An 18,287-nucleotide genomic window follows, 5' to 3' on the forward strand; every position below is an offset into this window, starting at 1 on the left:
CGGCGAGCCAATGGCAGCATCCCCCTCCGTTTTCTTCCACTGTTTTACGACACACCAAGCAACCCAAACACCCTATGTTGTTGTTTTCTTTCTGCCTTTCTCCCCCTCTCATCAACAGTAACTAGAACAAGAAAACGAAGTGGTGAAGAGGTTGCCAGAATAGCCCCTGCCACTCCACTACTATGATGAACCACCAAATCGGTGGAGGTGCTCCATATTCTTCTTTCTTCGCTCCTGAAACAATTTCATACTTCCATTGTCAGATTCTAGATTATTAGATAAAGCCCAAACAAAATTCACTTGTTTTACAGGAAGTATATATAAGCATTAAAACATTACTCTAGACAACCAAATCAGAACATTTGAAAGGTAACATAGTCTATATGTCAATCCATCATCAATGAATATAAAAAACCTAGCATATAGCAATCTGCTCAATTTATTATCATCGAAAATTTCAACGTATCAGATTCAGAAAATCACCATATCAATCATGTACCTTCTGCTCTACCAAAATAACTTATTAGAAACTAACATAAGCAGCCTTCACGCAACATCTCATTCATAAAAAAAAGGAATTAAAGCAAATAGAACAAAACAATGAATAAGTAGTAGTTTGACGACCAATAGAGAGAACTAGCAGATACCAAATATGGTTTGGAAGAATCGTGAACCGAGATTGACAGAAATTGGTAATCGAATTTTTCTTCCATTTTCAAATGGGAAGATTTTGCTTCCCAAATTAGCAATAGCGATTGTTCCATTCCCGCTTCTACATATATCGTATATAAACCTAGCAAAAAGTGGGGAGGCCATGGCCCCCCAAGGCCTCTATAGGGTTCCGCCACTGGGTTAGGGTTTGGTTCTGAAAGGGTTTGCTGAAGCGAAAAAGGGAAATTGATAGAATGAGGAAGGTGATAGAGAGATTGAAAATGGAGCTTTTCAATCTGTGTGAAATCGTCTTCATTATTATGTGGTCGATGTTCAAAGCAGGTAATGGAAGGGTTGGGGAAGGATCGTATAGAGTTGACGGCTCAATTAGGGTGTAAATGTTTGAATACGTGAGTGAGAAAGAGAGAGGGGGGAGAGAGATATTCCAACAACTTGACAAATTTAGGTTAACGTTTAATGACTATATTACCCTTTAGTCTATTAAAAATTTACAATCTCATCGCATGACTTTTAGAAATTTACAATTTCAGCTCAAGACTTTTATAAGTTATATTAGCCTTACATCGTAATATTTGAAGAGCTCAGATATGTTCTCACGTTCTCAACCTTTTTGGTGTTCTCATTTGATCCTACTCCTATATATATATATATATATATATATATATATATATATATATATATATATATATATATATATATATATATATATATATATATATATATAACTAAAATGATTGGTCGAGAATCAATCATACATGCACACAATAGATAGTGAAAACATTTGAACCTAACTCTCTCTCTCTCTCTCTCTCTATATATATATATATATATATATATATATATATATATATATATATATATATAATTTCATATAAATATGTGTGTTACTTAGACCGGTTTAAAATATATATTGATCTGATTTTGTCCGTCTTTGGTCCAAATTGACTTGATTTGGATCGAACTAAATTGCGGTTTTATCGACAAAAGTTAACAAAATTATTGAAACCGGGTTATCCGCTCCTGGAACCGGAACCGCCGGTTCCGGGACTGATTCCAAACATTTAAAAACTACCTAGAGCGGTTCCGGTTTCGGTTCTAACTTTCTAGGAACCGCCGGTTCCGGTACCGGTTCTCGCCAAATGAGGCGGGTACCCGCCTATACTCATCCCTAGATTGCATAGGAGCTCATACCACGTGTCCATATTTCCTATATTTATCAGAAGAAACCAATTACATTTTATATTAAAAACTAAAGTTTGGCAATAAATAAACTTTAGCTTTAATAAAAATAAAATAAAATAAAATACATCAAGATATTTCATTCATTTTTCTCATTAAAATAAGACCGATATAGTTTTATAAATATAAAATAGACTTCTAGTAAAGTATTTATTTTTAGTAAAATAAATAATAATAATAAATTATATTTTTTTAACAAAAATGAGTTTGGGTTTGGCTGCTAAGACCGGAGGGTATGAGAGGGAATCTTCCCTCACTTTTTGTGGGTCATACCCCTATTTCCCTCACTTTTTTCTTTCCCTCGCCTAAAACTCAAGGAATGCGTTGGAAGCTCTTCCCTCATTTTTTTTATGATTTATAATTTTTAAATTAACACTAAACATAAAATTTAATTAAAAATAAAAAGCATTTTATTAATTAAAATAAAACTTACATTAAACCTAAAATTTAAAAAACTAGAAAATTAAAAAAAAAAAAAAAAAAAAACACAAACTAAAAATCAAACAAACCAACAACGACCTACGGAAAATATTTTTTCAGATTTTTTTTCCCTCTTCTACATCACAAGCTCGAGAGCCAGTCCCGAGAGATGATCGATGTTTTCCATCAAAAACTTCATATCCTCCATTCCTTGTCTCTCCGCCCGCTCCTTTTTCCTTGTTTCTTATTTTTCTTTGTCGAAAGTCAAACGTTCGGAGAAATTGAGATTATATCGATCAAACGACGATGTTATTTTTTGCATTTCGTCAATGTCCACGCTGAAATCAGATGCACCCAAAGAAGTCCATTTTCCCTTTCTCTTCGCTTTGTCCCTACCCATTGGGCGGACAATTTCTTCTAGCTCGAGTTCGTCGTCCTGATTTAAATCTAGACCGACCCGAGCATCGGAGGAGGTTGTGTAACCATTAGAGCCCGTTTTCGTTCTCTTTGATTGTTGGACTCCAAAAATAACATTTTGCTCGTATTTTTTCCACCTAGAACATCGGACCAATAATTTCCAACAATCATGCCACTTGAATGGTTTTCCGACTTCCTCAAGGTAAAACTGCAAAGCTTCTTGAAGTATTTCTTCGTCGCCTTGGCCGTTTTTTCGTTGGGTTTTTAGGTTGCTATACAACCCGTTTATTTTTGAAACCATATTTGCTATTTCTCGAAACTTCGAATTCAGTTGATGTTTCGTATGGTAGTCGTCACCTTTTTCTAGCTCCTCTTGAAACCGTTCTAAAATGCGAAACCAAAAATGTTCTCCCGGGTGTGCGTTTCCTTGAATCGAATCTTCAGAAATGTCAGCCCAAGCTTTGACCAAAACTAGCTCTTCGTGTGGAAGCCATGTTGTCGGATTTTGTCTTCTCGGTTGTGCGACACCCTCGCACGCTTGTTTTTTCCCTTTACGTCTTTGTGGGGGTGGTGTTGGTTGAGTATCGGGAACCATGTCTTCTTCTTCCGAGTCATCCAACCCATCGACAAGTTGGCGTTGTTGTTGGGTTTGGGTTTGGGGTTGAGGTTGATTTGGCGATTGTTGATCTGGAAACACAACAAAGTTTGAAAATATTTGTGGCGAAACATTTGGAACTTGCATCGGGTAATATTGTCCAACATTTTGGTCTTGGAATTGTAGTGGGGATTGAGTGGGAGCATTGAGTTAGGGGCGATAAACTCCTTGTGGTGATGAATCGATAGCAAAAATGTTTCGAGATGGGATGTTTAAACTCGAACCATGACTTTTTTTCCTTCGATCGGAAGTTAGGGTTTGATTGTTGGGATTCATTTTTTTTTAGAAGAAAATAGAGAGAACAGAGGGTTTGTGTGAATGTTGTTTGATGTTAAATAGTTGTGTAGTTATAGGTGTTTAAAAAGGTTTAAAAAATGGATTTAAAACCATTTAGCCGTTGCAGCAAAAAAATATATTTATTTTTTTTACCGTTAATCAACGGTTGAATTTCAAAAAAAAAAAAATCGTAGCCAATCACAGTCGGAGTGAGAATGCAGGAGAGGCTCCCTTAACTCGTTCCCGCGCCACCCTTCCCCGCACCAACGGTGCGGTGTTCCGCCGGCCGGGAAGCTTCCCGCGGGTCTTCCCTGCAACCATTCTATCCGGCCTAATGGGGGTAAAAAATTGGTTTGAGTTGGATTGTATAGGTGGAAGAGAGAAAAATTAGTTTTTTATAGAAAAATTGGGTTGGATTGGATTGCTAATGGGAATAGTCTAAAGTATCATAAATTGAAAAAAAAATTTAAAAATTGATATTTTAGACAAGGGTTTTATCGGAAAAATCTCATTATTTTGAAAAAAAATTTAATAAAGTTTTAAAAAAATATTTTTGAACAAAAAAATCTCATTATTTAAATTTTTTTTACATAATCTATCATTTCTTGTTTAAAAAAAAGACTTTTTCCTTTACTTAGACTAAATATTAAATATTCTGTTAATAAAGAACTTTTAAGATTTTATTAAAACAAATTTCAAAATAATAAAATTTTTCTGCATTAAACCATTTTATACAAAAGGAGAATTCATTAAGGCGTGTGTTAAAGTTGGACAAAACAAGCAACGTGTTTTGACTTTGAAGACTTGCTGGGACATTAGGGTTTTAGAGACTATGGCGTCAGGGTTTTAGGGACGCTGATGATGAAGCATTCGTTTTATGGTGCTCGATATCATCCCTCTATCTTTGATATTCTTGATGCCCGTAAGTGTTTTTCTTCATCCATATTCTTTAATTGTTTTTCTACATTTGCTGCTTCCAACAACCGAAATTGTAAAGAAGGTACTAAAATCAAAACCCTAGAAGATGCAGTTTATACGTTTAATCATATGTTCTATCGTAATCCTGTTCCCCCTATCCAAGAATTTACTAAGGTCTTAGCTTTTATTGTCAACAAGAAGCATTATGCTGCTGCAATTTCTCTGATTAATAAATATGACTTCTTAGGAGTCGACCCTTTTCTAAAGCCCACCATTTATGTCTTCAACATCGCAATCAATTGTTTCTGTCACTTGAAAAGAGTGGATTTAGGATTCGTTGTGCTGGGGAAAGCTACGAAACTTGGCTATGTTCCTGATTGTGCGACATTTAATACACTCATCAGGGGACTCTGTGCTAACGATAACCTTCATCAAGCAATCAATTTATTCAAACAAATTGTGGAAAACGGGTTTGAACTAAGTGTAGTAACTTATGGAACATTGATAAACGGTCTTTGCAAATCAGGAAATACTAATGCTGCTATCCAATTGCTCAGACAGATGGAAACATCTACATGTAAACCCATGATTATCCAGTATAGCACCATCATAGACAGCCTCTGCAAGAATAAACAATTTGAAGAAGCTTTGAAGCTTTTTTCTGAAATGAACACAAAGGGCATTTCACCAAACGTGGTAACTTACACTTCCTTAATCCACGGTTTGTGTAATTTACACTCATGGAAAGAAGCAATGAGATTGTTAAGTGAAATGCTTGCTAGAAACATCTCACCTAACGTACACACATTTACCACTTTACTAAATGCTATGTGTAAAGAAGGGAGAGTAACTGAAGCCCAAATTTTACTGACATTGATGATCCAAAGAGGTGAAACCCCCAACACTGTCACATTCAATGCACTGATGGATGGTTACTGTTTACTTGGGAAAGTAGACACTGCTAGAAAGCTGTTTGACTCCATGGTTGACCAAGATTGCACGCCTTCGGTTATCAGTTACAATATCTTAATCAATGGGTACTCTGAAACCGAAAGAATTGATGAAGCCTTGAATGTTTTTCAAGAAATGTCCAAGAAAGGTACTGATCCTACTCTTATAACATACAATATACTCATTGGTGGTTTATGTAACGTGGGCAGACTTGATAAGGCACTTATGCTTCCTGTTGAAATGAAAGCTCATGGTTTAAATCCAGATATTGTGAGTTACAATACTATATTAGATGCACTTTGTAAGAACAGAAGACTTGATGAGGCACTAAAGTTGTTTAAAAATCTTGATGGTGATGGTGTTGTTCCTGATATTGTTACATGCAATTGCCTGATTGATGGCATGTGTAAATCTGGGGAAACCGATCATGCATATGAGTTCTTTTTAGGTCTTTCTGCTAGAGGCTTGAAACCTAATGTTCGTACGTATAACATTATGATTGATGGATTTTTGAAAATGGGTGAACTTGATAAAGCAAATATGTTGTTTCTTGAAATGAAAGAAAATGGTTGTCCTGCAGATGAGATTACATATAAGATTATGGAGCAGGGATTTCTGAGAGTGAATGAAACGAGTAAAGCTGTTGACTTTATGAATGGATCTATTGAGACAAGTTTATCTGTGGATGCAATGAAGTTGCTAATTAGATTGTTGTCAACCAAGGAGTTAAAGGATTCTTCCAGCTAACCTTGTATATGTTGGGATTAATTTGCAAAAAGAAGGAAAGTTGAAGGGGCGAAAGTGAAATTTTGGAAATAGAATTGGGGTTTTAAAATACTTTCCATGTACATAAGGTATAGCAGCAGTTTCTAACTTTCTTTTAAGTTTTATAAGTTTATTTTTTTTACATGATTATGTTAGGGAATTGTGTTTAACACCAAATTAATTTAGTTCCAAAAAAAAAAAAAAATTAAAGTTATACTTTTGCGATTTCAGTTATTTGTTTTTACCCAAAATGTTAAAGTACGTGTGGTTTTGAAAATAGTATTTTTACACGGTTTTCGGTTTCCATAAAATCACTTATTTTTACTTACTACAGAAGTTATTATAGCGACTTAAAGTTGTAACAAAAAGTTTGGCAAAACTGATTCTGATTATTTCTTATAGGGAATAATTATATTTGACCAAACAAGTAATGAGTTAACGTGAAAGTAAATGTAAGTTATGCCTCAAAACATGAGAAAGTCTTACTACGGTGAGCATTTGGATTGGACCGGACCAGACCAGTTTTACAGAAATTGGTGGACCTCAGACGGGACGAGTTGATGCTTATCGGGTCCGGTTCTTGGTTCTTGGACGTAAAAGTAAGCATTTGGACCGTACCGGATCGATTCTTGGACCAAACCTATTTTGCAGAACTTGGTGGACCTTGGACCGAATCAATAGAGGCTTACCAGGTTCGGTTCCCTGGTTCCCGGTCTGATCTGGAGGTCCAAATCCTCACCCCTAAGTTTTAGAGGGTGTTTGGGATTTTATTTTGAACCACAAAAGGATTTTTAGGTAAAAAACTATTTGATTTATGGTGCTGAGAAAATGAGTTTTTTTTTTTTTTTTTTTTTTTTTATTTTTTATTTTTTATTTTTTTTTAATATTATTATTATTAATGTTTGGATTAACTTTTGTGGTGGAAAAAATCAATAAGTCAATAAGTTGTTTTTTTTAAAGTATTTGTCTTTAGGGTTATTTGATAAAGCCTGCTAGATGCTGATTCGGTTAGAACGGACTAAGTTAGAAGCTAACTGGGTTAAAGGTTGCGACCAAATCAGAAGCGAAAATGGATGCCAAACATGCTGACGAAGGACCTCTGACACGGAAGAGTAAAACTCAAGCAGGAGCTTTTTTTATCAGACCGGATCAGGAGAAAAATGATGGGCTCGGTCAAAAATTAGGACCGAGTCAGAAGGTCTCGAAGCAAATCAAACATGATGTCGGAAAATGTGGACCTAGTCTCCTAGCTTTGGACTCGATTAGAGCTTTCATCAAACAACGCCTTAGCTTATACACCATCCGTCTCATATTTATAGTCCACTTTTGACTTTAAATATTTTTGTTTTTTGATATATAATACTTGATGTAAAATATATGAAAGGATTGTATTTTAAATGTCTTCTCATTGTTATAAGTTTTATCAAATAATTTTGTTAAGCATTGGAGTTATTGAAACTGATTCGACATTTCTGTTAATAATTGAAGACTTTTTAGTCTTGATATATATATATATATATATATATATATATATATATATATATATATATATATATATATATATATATATATACACATTACAGCCCCACCTAAGCTTAGGTACTAAACTCTTTAAAATATGTCGTTTTAACATGCTAAATATACCCGATTTGCTTTCACTTGGTAAATATATCATTTTTCATAATATTTCTTTCTTTCATTATCGTTTTATCATCTTCATTTTCTTTCCTCAATTATCGTTTATTACTTCATCCAAGTGAACATTACTAAACCCTAAACCTAAACCTAAACCCTAAATTTAAACCCTAAACACTAAAGCTAAACCCTAAACCCTAAATCTAAACACTAAACCCTAAACCCTAAACCCTAAAAACATAAACCTAAACCCTAAACTCTAAACCTTAAAGCCTATTGTGTCGATCTTGAATTTACATCTTGAAGTATTAATCGTGAATCCATTAACCGTAATCTTTATATAGTAAAACAATGTATTTTCAAGAGGTTTAGTACCTAAGCTTAGGTGGGGTTGTAATGTATATTCCCTTTTCCCTCTTTCTCTCTCTCTCTCTCTCTATATATATATATATATATATATATATATATATATATATATTGATTCAGAAATAGGACATACAAAGAAACTTTTTGAGGAAAAGCTTACCTAACAAGCTAAGCTAAAGGATATATATATATATATATATATATATATATATATATATATATATATATATATATATATATATATATCCTTTAGCTTAGCTTGTTAGGTAAGCTTTTCCTCAAAAAGTTTCTTTGTATGTCCTATTTCTGAATCAATAACATACAAAAGCTTTAAAGATTACTTGCACTTTATGGTGATTGATTCATGATTGTTATTCTAATCCTGCACTCATCATTTCGTTTTGGATTTCACAATTGTTATCAAAACCAAATCTTATTATATCACATAAAAATATTTAAGGTCAAAGTTGAAGAATAAAGACTTCAAAAGTCAAAAGTAGGCAATAAATATGAGATAATGATATTATATGTTTTAAGGGGTATTTGTCTTTTACAATCTAAAAAGTTATAACGACTTTTGAAAAGTTAGAAATCCTAACTTATTGAAATCTCATTTTTTGAAGGGGTTAATGAGAAGTTATTTTAAAAGTCATTTTATATTGCCAAAAAGTTTTTTGACTTGCTGGTTTTTCAAAAAACCAATAAGTCAATTAGTTGTTTTTAAATGAAATCTCAAAGACCCTCTTAATTAGACGGTGGATCACAAGTAAAGAAGAAAAGGGTCACATGAGAAGAGGGGAAGGACAAGGTGTCTTCACCATGACGAGATCTTCATCTGGCATGGCCGCCTACCAGGGCCCTCTAAGGGCTGTGTGGTGTTCTCGTTCGGGCTGTAGTGCCAAATCAGCACCCTGCAACAAGCTGCGAGGCCATAACACATAGCCCTAGTAGTGTAGTTTCTTTTCTTATCTAGTGATGTATAGCAGGAGACACAATTAAAAGGATTTTAAACCATATAATGCAAGTTTATAATGGATTGATTATTGACTTCCCTTGCTGGTGATGTCTCTTTTTTTTCAAATTTTTGGTGCAAATCATTGTACTCTTTTTTACTCATTGTTCTATTGATATCACAATTCTATTTTGTGTTGAACTAATATTATTATAAACTATTTAGATCCTTGGGTGTTGACTTTCTCTTAGTTTTGACTTCAGTCGTCTAAATTGATCAAATGATAAGTTAGTATAGTTATTTTCATCCACATTTACTAAAATTGGTATCTGAGGATCCACGGTTAGTATTAGTTTATTGGGATTATTTTATCAAGTGATTAATGATGTCTACTATGAAATATGATGTCCTATTGTTGGATCAAACCACTAGGTTTCTTTTGTGGTAAGTAAATATGTGAGGTGTATTGATACAAATGGATTTACACAAGGCGCTTTTGGGCTCGATTTATGGTCTTGAGATGAAAATTTTAACATTTTTATCCCAATTTTCTTTGCACTTGTCTAATGATGTTTTGTAGGATTTATTGAAAGAAACTTTAGCGGTGACGTTGTGGTTAAAGTTGAAGCAATTATTGATAACTAAAAGCTTAGTAAACAGGTTGCATTCTAAAGCAATGATTTTTAAATCTCAAAATGACTGAGGGTATTCTCTAGTCGAACATATATCCTCAAATACTTAGTTGACAACTTAGAGAATATGGATGTTGATGCAAACTCATAATCCGGTCATCAGGTCTTAGTTTCGAATCTGGATCATGGATCTGAGGTGAATGTCGTTTGCAGGTTCCCGACTAGATTCCTAGTGGCAATTAGGTAACAAAATCGTTAAAATTGTCCCAAGGCACGTGCCATCGGAGCAGGCTCTGGCGATCATGTTAGATCAAGTAGTATGAGGAGATGGTTTCTCCAGGCATGAAAGAACCATCTTGGTGAGGCAAGGGTATGTATCTGTAATAGGGAAGTCCCCTCTCCATAGAGGAGAACATGTTATATTTATAGGGGAACATTAGGTCAAGAGGAATTAGGTCAGACCTTGGGCCAGCCCAATTCAGGCCCAACTAGCCAAGGGTTAGGCGAGGTCGCCAGGCAGGCGAGGCCGTCTGGCAAGGCCGCCAGGCGGTCACGATGTACTGTATGGCTCTGCTGCCAAATAGTATAGTCGTGTAATGCTTCCAGGAGGTAAAATTGTGTTGTGTGGGCCACGCCAATGTACCCAATACCATCAAGTCCCCCAAGACCATTTTAATTCATTTGCAGCCAATTGCATTGGACTGGATACAATCATATAAGCCATATGTCATCAGATGTTGTATATGTTGATTAGGATTTTGCATTAATTTTATTGTCCTGTTTTCATGGATCTTACTCATTTGCTTGATAGTGTCATCTAGTGTCACTCTTATTTTAGGTTTTGACAACTTTGGATTCAAAAGAAAAAATGAAACATATTACAGGTGGTGGTTCAAGTGGTGTGAAAGCCAAATGTTTAAATTCTAGAGAAACAATGATGGATAGAGGTAAAAACTCTCAATCCTACGATATAGCGAGATACAAGTCTAAAGGCAAAAGGAAAGGTTTACAATTATAAGAAAGGATATACGACCCATATATGTTTTAAGTTGAAGAATAAAGAAAATGAGAAAGCATCGACAAATGGTCAAAGTTGGTTGCATTGGAGAACTTGCAACACTTAATTCAGATGATGGGGATTTTGTCGAGAGACATGAGACCTCGGGCTTTTGTTAGATTTGGATCAAACATGTATGTTTGATGACCAATTTTCGATGGAATAGATAAAAGTTGCGGTGTGGTAACGCGGGAGGGATAAGTCTTCGAGAACTAATATATTTTCCTTTGTTTTTGTTAAACGATTTTCAATGTTTTAGAAAAAGACATTATGGATTTGATGAAGCGATTTTATGATTATGGTTTTATCTCGAATGAATGTAATTCTTCTTTTTCTTACGTTGATTCCTAAATTTTCTAACTTGCTTTTTGTTAAGGATTATCAGCCTATCATCCGCATTTGGCAATCAATATAGAATTATAGCTAAGTTGTTAGCTAGCTAATTAACTAAAGTAATCAATAATTTTGTTAGTGTTAACAGACGACATTTATCAAAGTATATATCCTTGATGTTTTCAAAGTTCATATCCTTGATATCCTCTTGATGGCGAATGAGTTAATATAATGGTATAGAAGTAAGAAATTTTTTTATACATTTGAAGAGGTTAAATAGAAGTTGAGCATCAGAAGTTGGTTTTATACCTTTGAAGAGGTTAACAAAGGTTATGTTTTGATCAGAAACAATACTACATGTACAACTTTTAGACACGGCTTAGTGAGAATATGTATGTTTGATGAAGTTATCTGACCCTATAGGATTGTTAAGTATGTTCATGAACTCAAACATAACTTAATATCTCTCATTTCTCATAATGAAAAGCATACAAGTTTTCTGGTAAAGATGGAGTTATGAGGGTAATCAAAAATGGTTTTGGTACTCAAAGGCCAAATGAAAAACTTCAAATATATATTTCCTTGATGAGAAAATGATAGCGAGTGATGTAGTTATTGTCCAGACGTCCCTATATGCTCGTGTTTTGGCAACTTTAACTAGGTCAAATAGTTTTCAAGGCATGTCTGAACTGAGTCCAATAGGACTACGTGGTGAACAAATGTAGCATCCCAAATTTCCAATAAAAAAATTCATTTTTAAGTAACGAAATCATTTCCATAAAACATAAAATTCCAATCACATTTGTTTTCAAAATCCATAACATCAGACAATTATTCATAATATCAGAGTGTCCCCAATAAAACGCCAGAGAGTACATGTTGCACCATCATGTCGAGCTCTTTCCCTTAGATCCTGAAGTACCTGAAACAACCAACAATTGTAACCTAACGCTTAGTGAGTTCCCCATAACATACCCCACACAATCCACATAATCACATAAACCATATTAGCCATATAAGCTACATAAGCCACATCAACCACATAAGCCATACATATAAACATATAAGGATGCCATGGAAACCCTCCAAGGCCTTACATCAGATGTCACTGGAACCCCCATGTGGTCTTAACCCACTGCAATAGGAACCCCCACATGGTCTTAACTAGGGATGAGTTATAAAACCGAAAACCCGGACCGGAACCGGAATCGAACCGGAACCGGAACCGGTATAACCGGAAAATGTTTAAACGATCCGGGTATTGGGTTCCAAATTTAGTCTTATCCGGGTTTCGGGTATCTCGGGTACGGGTCCAACGGGTCCGGGTATTCCGGGTAAAAAACCCGGAACCGGTTTTTGGAACCGGATATGTAAAAAAACCGGAACCGGGTTTAATGGTCCGGAACCGATTTTTGTACGTTTTATAAAGTTTTTATATAGCAAATATAAATAAATATGTAAAAAAGATTATAAGTTGATGGGTATTTTATCATAATCTATATAAGTTTTAAAAAATAAATATATTTTTGGTATAAAATTTGTATAAAAAATAGTGTCGGTTAAAGATGAAATATTATTTATTCAATTTTTTATCTAAAGAAAATGGATGTTGGATCGAAGATGGTTGTTTATCATAATCTCAATTTGCATATGAGCTCTTGTAATAATAATAATAACAACAACAACAACAACAACAACAACAACAACAACAATAATAATAATAATAATAATAATAATAATAATAATAATAAAAACATTGAAGTAATGGAAAACTCACAGATATGAAGCATGACATTAATCTGACAAAATCTCAATCTATCTCTCATTCCCCTCTCTAGTAAACTTTATTTGTAAAAACCATAATTTATATGTAATATTAATATTAGATAAATTGTTATAAGTTTGGTTTTATATGTTAAACAATGGTTTAATTAACAATGGTGATTTTGTCATTTGTAGGAAATTTTGAAAAATTGGTTTATGGTGTTTTATTTGAGTGAATTCGACTATATAATAGTGTATTTGATCAAAAAAGTGAAATCAAAAGTTTTATTATTTTTAGTATCAACTTGTTTTGTTGGCTTATTGAGTTAAAGTTCTATAAGCTTTTAGCCTATTTATAGTGGATATTTTACAAAAGGTTATATATTCATTTTGTTGTTTAATTATTCTAACTATTTTTTTTTAATTAGAACATTTAATCATGTTACATTTAACTCATCCCTATAAACGTACAATATATTAGAATCACATAACTAAAAGCTCATATTTCACATTAATATTAAACCAACTTTGTTATATCACGTTACTTAAAAACAAATCAATGTCGTCAATAATCTAAATGTAAATTTTTGTTTATTATTATTTTTTATAACGGTTGAAAGATTGTGCGATTGAGCTAATTACAAATAATAATAATAATAATAATAATAATAATAATAATAATAATAATAATAATAATAATAATTCCGGGTTTTCCGGTTCTAAACCCGTTTTACCCGGTTCCACCTTACCCACTTTCCTATTTCTGGGTTTTTCGGTTCTAGACCCACTTTACCCGGTACCGTACCCGGAACCGAACCGGAACCGGTTCCTATATACCGGTCCGGTTTTCGGTTCTAAAAAATCTTGTTAAACGGTTCCGGGTTTTCCGGGTCCGGGTCCATCCGGTCCGGGTTTGGACCCACTTTCATCCCTAGTCTTAACTACCTGCCATGGGAACCCCCACATGGTCTTAGCTTACCACAGAAATGTCATCTAAGCTAAACATGCAAACATACTAGGATACCATGGAAACCATCCAAGGTCTTACACCAAATGCCATGGGAACCCCCACATGGTCTTAGTCCACTGCCAGGGGAACCCCTTGGGGTCTTCCATGCGAGTATCACAAGGACAACTAGCATATCACATATCACGCAATCAACTAGCATTCCACATAACACATAATGGGCCGGCCTTGGTGCCTTCGACCAATTGGTATGGTGACTCACCTCAAATGCAAACTGTAGTTGAATAGATCCAAGCTCTGAGTATCAGTTGTGTCACTTCCCTGATTATAAACAATTCCTTAGATACACCTTAGCCCTCAAACCCTCAAAAGTCAACGCTCCAAGTTGACCTAACTCGTCGAGTTACCCTTCAACTCGCCGAGTCCACTCCGAGTCAAAATCGCAATATTGCGATCCAACTCGTCGAGTTCCTTCGTTTTGCAACAGAATTGGGGTAACCCCAGCCCAACTCGCTGAGTTCCCCTGTGAACTCGTCGAGTTCTCCAGTCTGTCAACCCACTTAATGCATTAAGCCCTTTTTCTTGAATCCAAAGGTTCCAAACCTCATATCCCCATCCATAGAGATGCCTAGAAGGGTAAAGTTTCCAACTTTTTCCCCAAGGATCATCTAATAAGCTCTAAACCCAAACCCTAGTTCCTTTAAGGAAGGTCTTGACCCATTAAGCCCTTAAACTCTCATCCCAACGTCCCAAAACACAGATTTGATGTCCAAAGGTGGACAAATCACGTAAAGTTTCTATCTTTACTTCCATGCATACTTGTAACACTCTCTAGGGTCCATAGTATGCTTTCTAATGAACGTATTGCATGAATGGGAATGGAGGCCATTAAAGTTTGCAACTTTAAGCCTCAAGATACCATGGAGGGGTCAGATCTAGCTTGACAACCCCTGGAATCTATTTCTTTTGAACAACTCAACCCAAGATCCCAAAATCATGCTTAAAATTCAAAAGATGAGATCTAATAAGCTACATGTCATGGTTATGACTTTATACCTCAAAGATGTGGCCCTTGATGTAGAGTTTTTAGATCCAAGTTCACTCCTCCAAGCTTGATACTTCTCTCTTCAAAACCTCCTTCAAAGATCTCAAACAATCACTCAACTCTCACAAAACTCAATGCACAAGGGGGGAGGCGATTCTAGGGTTTTCTCTGGGCAAGGAGGTTGGTAAAGATGCCAGCCCTAGAGGTTAAGTCCTTTAAATAGGGTATAATGCCCGAAAATTAAGGTTTTCATTTCAAGCGTCAACTCGTCGAGTTGAGGCTCCCTAACTCATCGAGTTGGGTGCTTAATCTGCATGTTCAAATAGATCCCTACACGACGAGTTGGAGCTCCCCAACTCGTCGAGTTCTAACCTAGAACCCCAAAATTTTGACAAATAACTAATACATGGACCAAGCGTTACAAAAAAAGGTTCCAATTTAAAGTTATGTGAAGATTGTGTACATGGAAAGGTAAAACGAGTTAGGTTTGCAAGTGATGATCATACTACACAAGGATCACTTGACTATATCCACTCGGATTTATAGGAACCAATGTAAGTTGTTTTAAAATGTGGAGATTGTTATACGCTTTTGATCATTGATAATTTCTCAAGAAAGTTTTGGTCTTTCTCTTTAAATCATAAGAGATACTTTTTCTACTTTTAGACACTAGAAAGTTCAGGTTGTAAAGCAACTAGGATTAGTGGTAAAATATCCTCATATATATATATATATATATATATATATATATATATATATATATATATATATATATATATATATTGTCAAAAGGAACGGATCAAACAACATCGTACGGTGGTCTATACACCTCAACAAAATGGTGTAGTTGAAAGGATGAATCAGACCATAATAGAGAAGGTATGTTGTATGTTATCTAACTCCAAATTGCAAAAGTCCTTTTGGGTAGAGTTTGCCTCGACCGCTTGTTTTCTTATCAACTTGTCCTCGTAAAGGAAAATCGAGAAGAATACTCCATATGAGCTGTGTTGCAGGAAACTTGCAAATTATACAGAGTTAAAACCATATGGATGTGCAACTTATACACATGTTGAAAATGGGAAGTTAGAACTGAGGATAATATTATTTGTATTTTTTACTTATGTATAATATATGGGTAAAATGATACAAGTTGTGGAATTTTGATTTTAAGAAATTTATTATCTCAATGGATGCTACTTTTTTATGAGATTAATATGATTCCACGACTCATTGACTCTCCTATTAATACAGATGAATCACATGAAGCAAGTAAAGAAAAGGCTCAAACTGAGGTGGAGCTTCTTACTTTACCTACTATCATTCTAAGTATAGTTGAGCATCAAGTGTATTCCTCGTCAAAAGCATATTGTTGAAAATTCATCATTTTCACAACCACAAGCTGTTACTTCGTATAATGCAAGAGATGGTTCGTGAAGACAAATTTCATCTCTTCGGAGGTTTGCTCGTGCTGATTTTATTGCTTATACGCTTACTATTGTAGAAGATATTAATCCAATAATGCATCCTGTAAAATTTTGACAAGGTTATTAAGTTTGAAGACTCAGAAGATTGGATGAATTCAATGCATAATAATATGGAATCTTTGCAAAAAAAAATGGTACTTAGGAGTTGGTTCCTACTCCAAAAGTGAAAATCCAATTATATGACATATATTATCTAGTTATTAAACATACTTCCATTCATGTATTCTTAGGATTCTTTGTTTCTTATGGTTATGGATTAGAGAACCTTGATGTTACTACAATGTTCTTAAGTGGTGAGATTGAGGAAGAGAAGTTTATGCAACAACCTGAGGGATTGTAGTTCCAAGGAAGGGGTACTATGTGCATAATTTGAATAAATCTCTTTATGACCTTAACTAGTCTCCTAGACAATTATATAGGAGATTTGATTTATTTAGGAGTAATCACAAATTCAAAAGGTGCACCTATAATATCAATGATATTACAAAAATTGTGATGGTTTGATGGCATACTTAGTAAATTACTATTATACGTGGATGACATGTTGATCACAACAAAATATATGATGGAGATTCGGAAATTAAAACTAGTTAAAGCTAATTTTGAAATGAATGACTTGGGAGTTGCTAAAAAGATTATAGGTATGGAAATCGTACGTAACATGAGCTCTAAAGTGGTGCAACTTTGTCAGAAACATTTTTGAGAGAGTCATACAAAGCTTCAATATGCTTGAAGAAAATCTTGGCTTATGTTTTGCATGGTTAGTAGATATATAGCTAATTCATGGAAAGAACATTTACATTGGATATTTCGTTATTTGGGTGGTATGTCGTCTATGTGTCAATATTTTAGTAAATCTAACAGTGAGGTACTTATATATGTTGATTTCAATTATGATAAAACTTGGATAAATGATGTAACGTCCGTTTTCCAAGATGCCCTTCATTAGTATAAAATGATGAATTTAGGAATTCTGTTCCTACATTGATTGTATGTGAGCTACGCCGAGTGTAGGCATGTTTACGCTAAGCGTAGCGCCACAGTTTGCACAAAACCCTAAATTCCGGGTTTAGGCTCTATTTAAGCATCTCTAACTATTAGGGCTTCTATGTATCAACCTCTATCATCTAAAGAAAGAAACCCTTGCCTTCATTTCCCTCTCCTCCCTCCTTTTGCTTGTTGTAGGTGCCATTTTGAGAGTGTTCAAGGAAGTTCACTATTCTTTGCAGCTTGTGTGAGTGTCTCTAAAAAAGATCAATCTTCTTGTGCATCTTGTGGACCTTTGTAAGTCATCAATATCCCAAATTTATGAATCAAGCATTCCAGATCTGTCAAATTATGGTCTTTAAGTCCCTTTTTATGGTTTTGGTTGGAGTTCAAGGAAGAGCTCTAGATAGAGCTTGCAACTTTATCATTGTTGAATGTCCTTGGAGTGTTCTATCTTTTGTATCTAGATTTTGGACTTGTTTTGGAGTCATGTATGGGTTCAAGTTCATACTTTCACCATTTTTGACCTAGAAGGGCGTAGGACATGCATGGGGCAAGCATGTCCATAAAGTTTCGATTTTTATGAGTCCTTTTTTAGTATATTGAACTTCTGTAAAGTTTTGGATTTTGTCTCAACAGATTAAGAGCTTAACCAAAACGTTATTTCTGTGAACAGTGTATACTAAGTGTAGCATTATGCTAGGCTGAGTGTAGGGATGAAGAAATCCAACTATTTTGTCTATTAGGGCTAC

The 18,287-nt window shown here is 34.7% G+C and overlaps 1 protein-coding gene across 4 annotated transcripts; it reads left to right on the forward strand.

The window, feature by feature from the left end:
• The first annotated feature begins 4,451 nt into the window (after positions 1 to 4,451).
• LOC145088147 (uncharacterized) lies at positions 4,452 to 7,756 on the forward strand. 4 transcript variants are annotated; one of them, XM_079026367.1, is made up of 3 exons: positions 4,452 to 6,402; positions 6,716 to 7,108; positions 7,274 to 7,756. In XM_079026367.1, exon 1 carries the CDS (start codon positions 4,538 to 4,540, stop codon positions 6,293 to 6,295), a length of 1,758 nt encoding a protein of 585 aa, XP_078882493.1. In that variant the 5' UTR covers positions 4,452 to 4,537; the 3' UTR covers positions 6,296 to 6,402; positions 6,716 to 7,108; positions 7,274 to 7,756. The 4 variants fall into 4 exon arrangements, with proteins under 4 accessions (XP_078882493.1, XP_078882495.1, XP_078882491.1 ...); XM_079026369.1 differs by having other exon boundaries at positions 4,452 to 4,601; positions 4,845 to 6,402; positions 6,716 to 7,756; XM_079026365.1 differs by having other exon boundaries at positions 6,716 to 7,756.
• The last annotated feature ends 10,531 nt before the right edge of the window (positions 7,757 to 18,287 follow it).

Source organism: Lactuca serriola, chromosome 2 (assembly GCF_051521515.1).
Source record: "Lactuca serriola cultivar US96UC23 chromosome 2, Lser_US96UC23_V15, whole genome shotgun sequence".
In the NCBI taxonomy this organism is placed as follows: domain Eukaryota; kingdom Viridiplantae; phylum Streptophyta; class Magnoliopsida; order Asterales; family Asteraceae; genus Lactuca; species Lactuca serriola.

What these genes read in the sequence shown, in the direction of transcription:
- LOC145088147 (XM_079026365.1), top strand. Translation starts at nt 4,538, where the DNA reads ATGATGAAGCATTCGTTTTATGGTGCTCGATATCATCCCTCTATCTTT.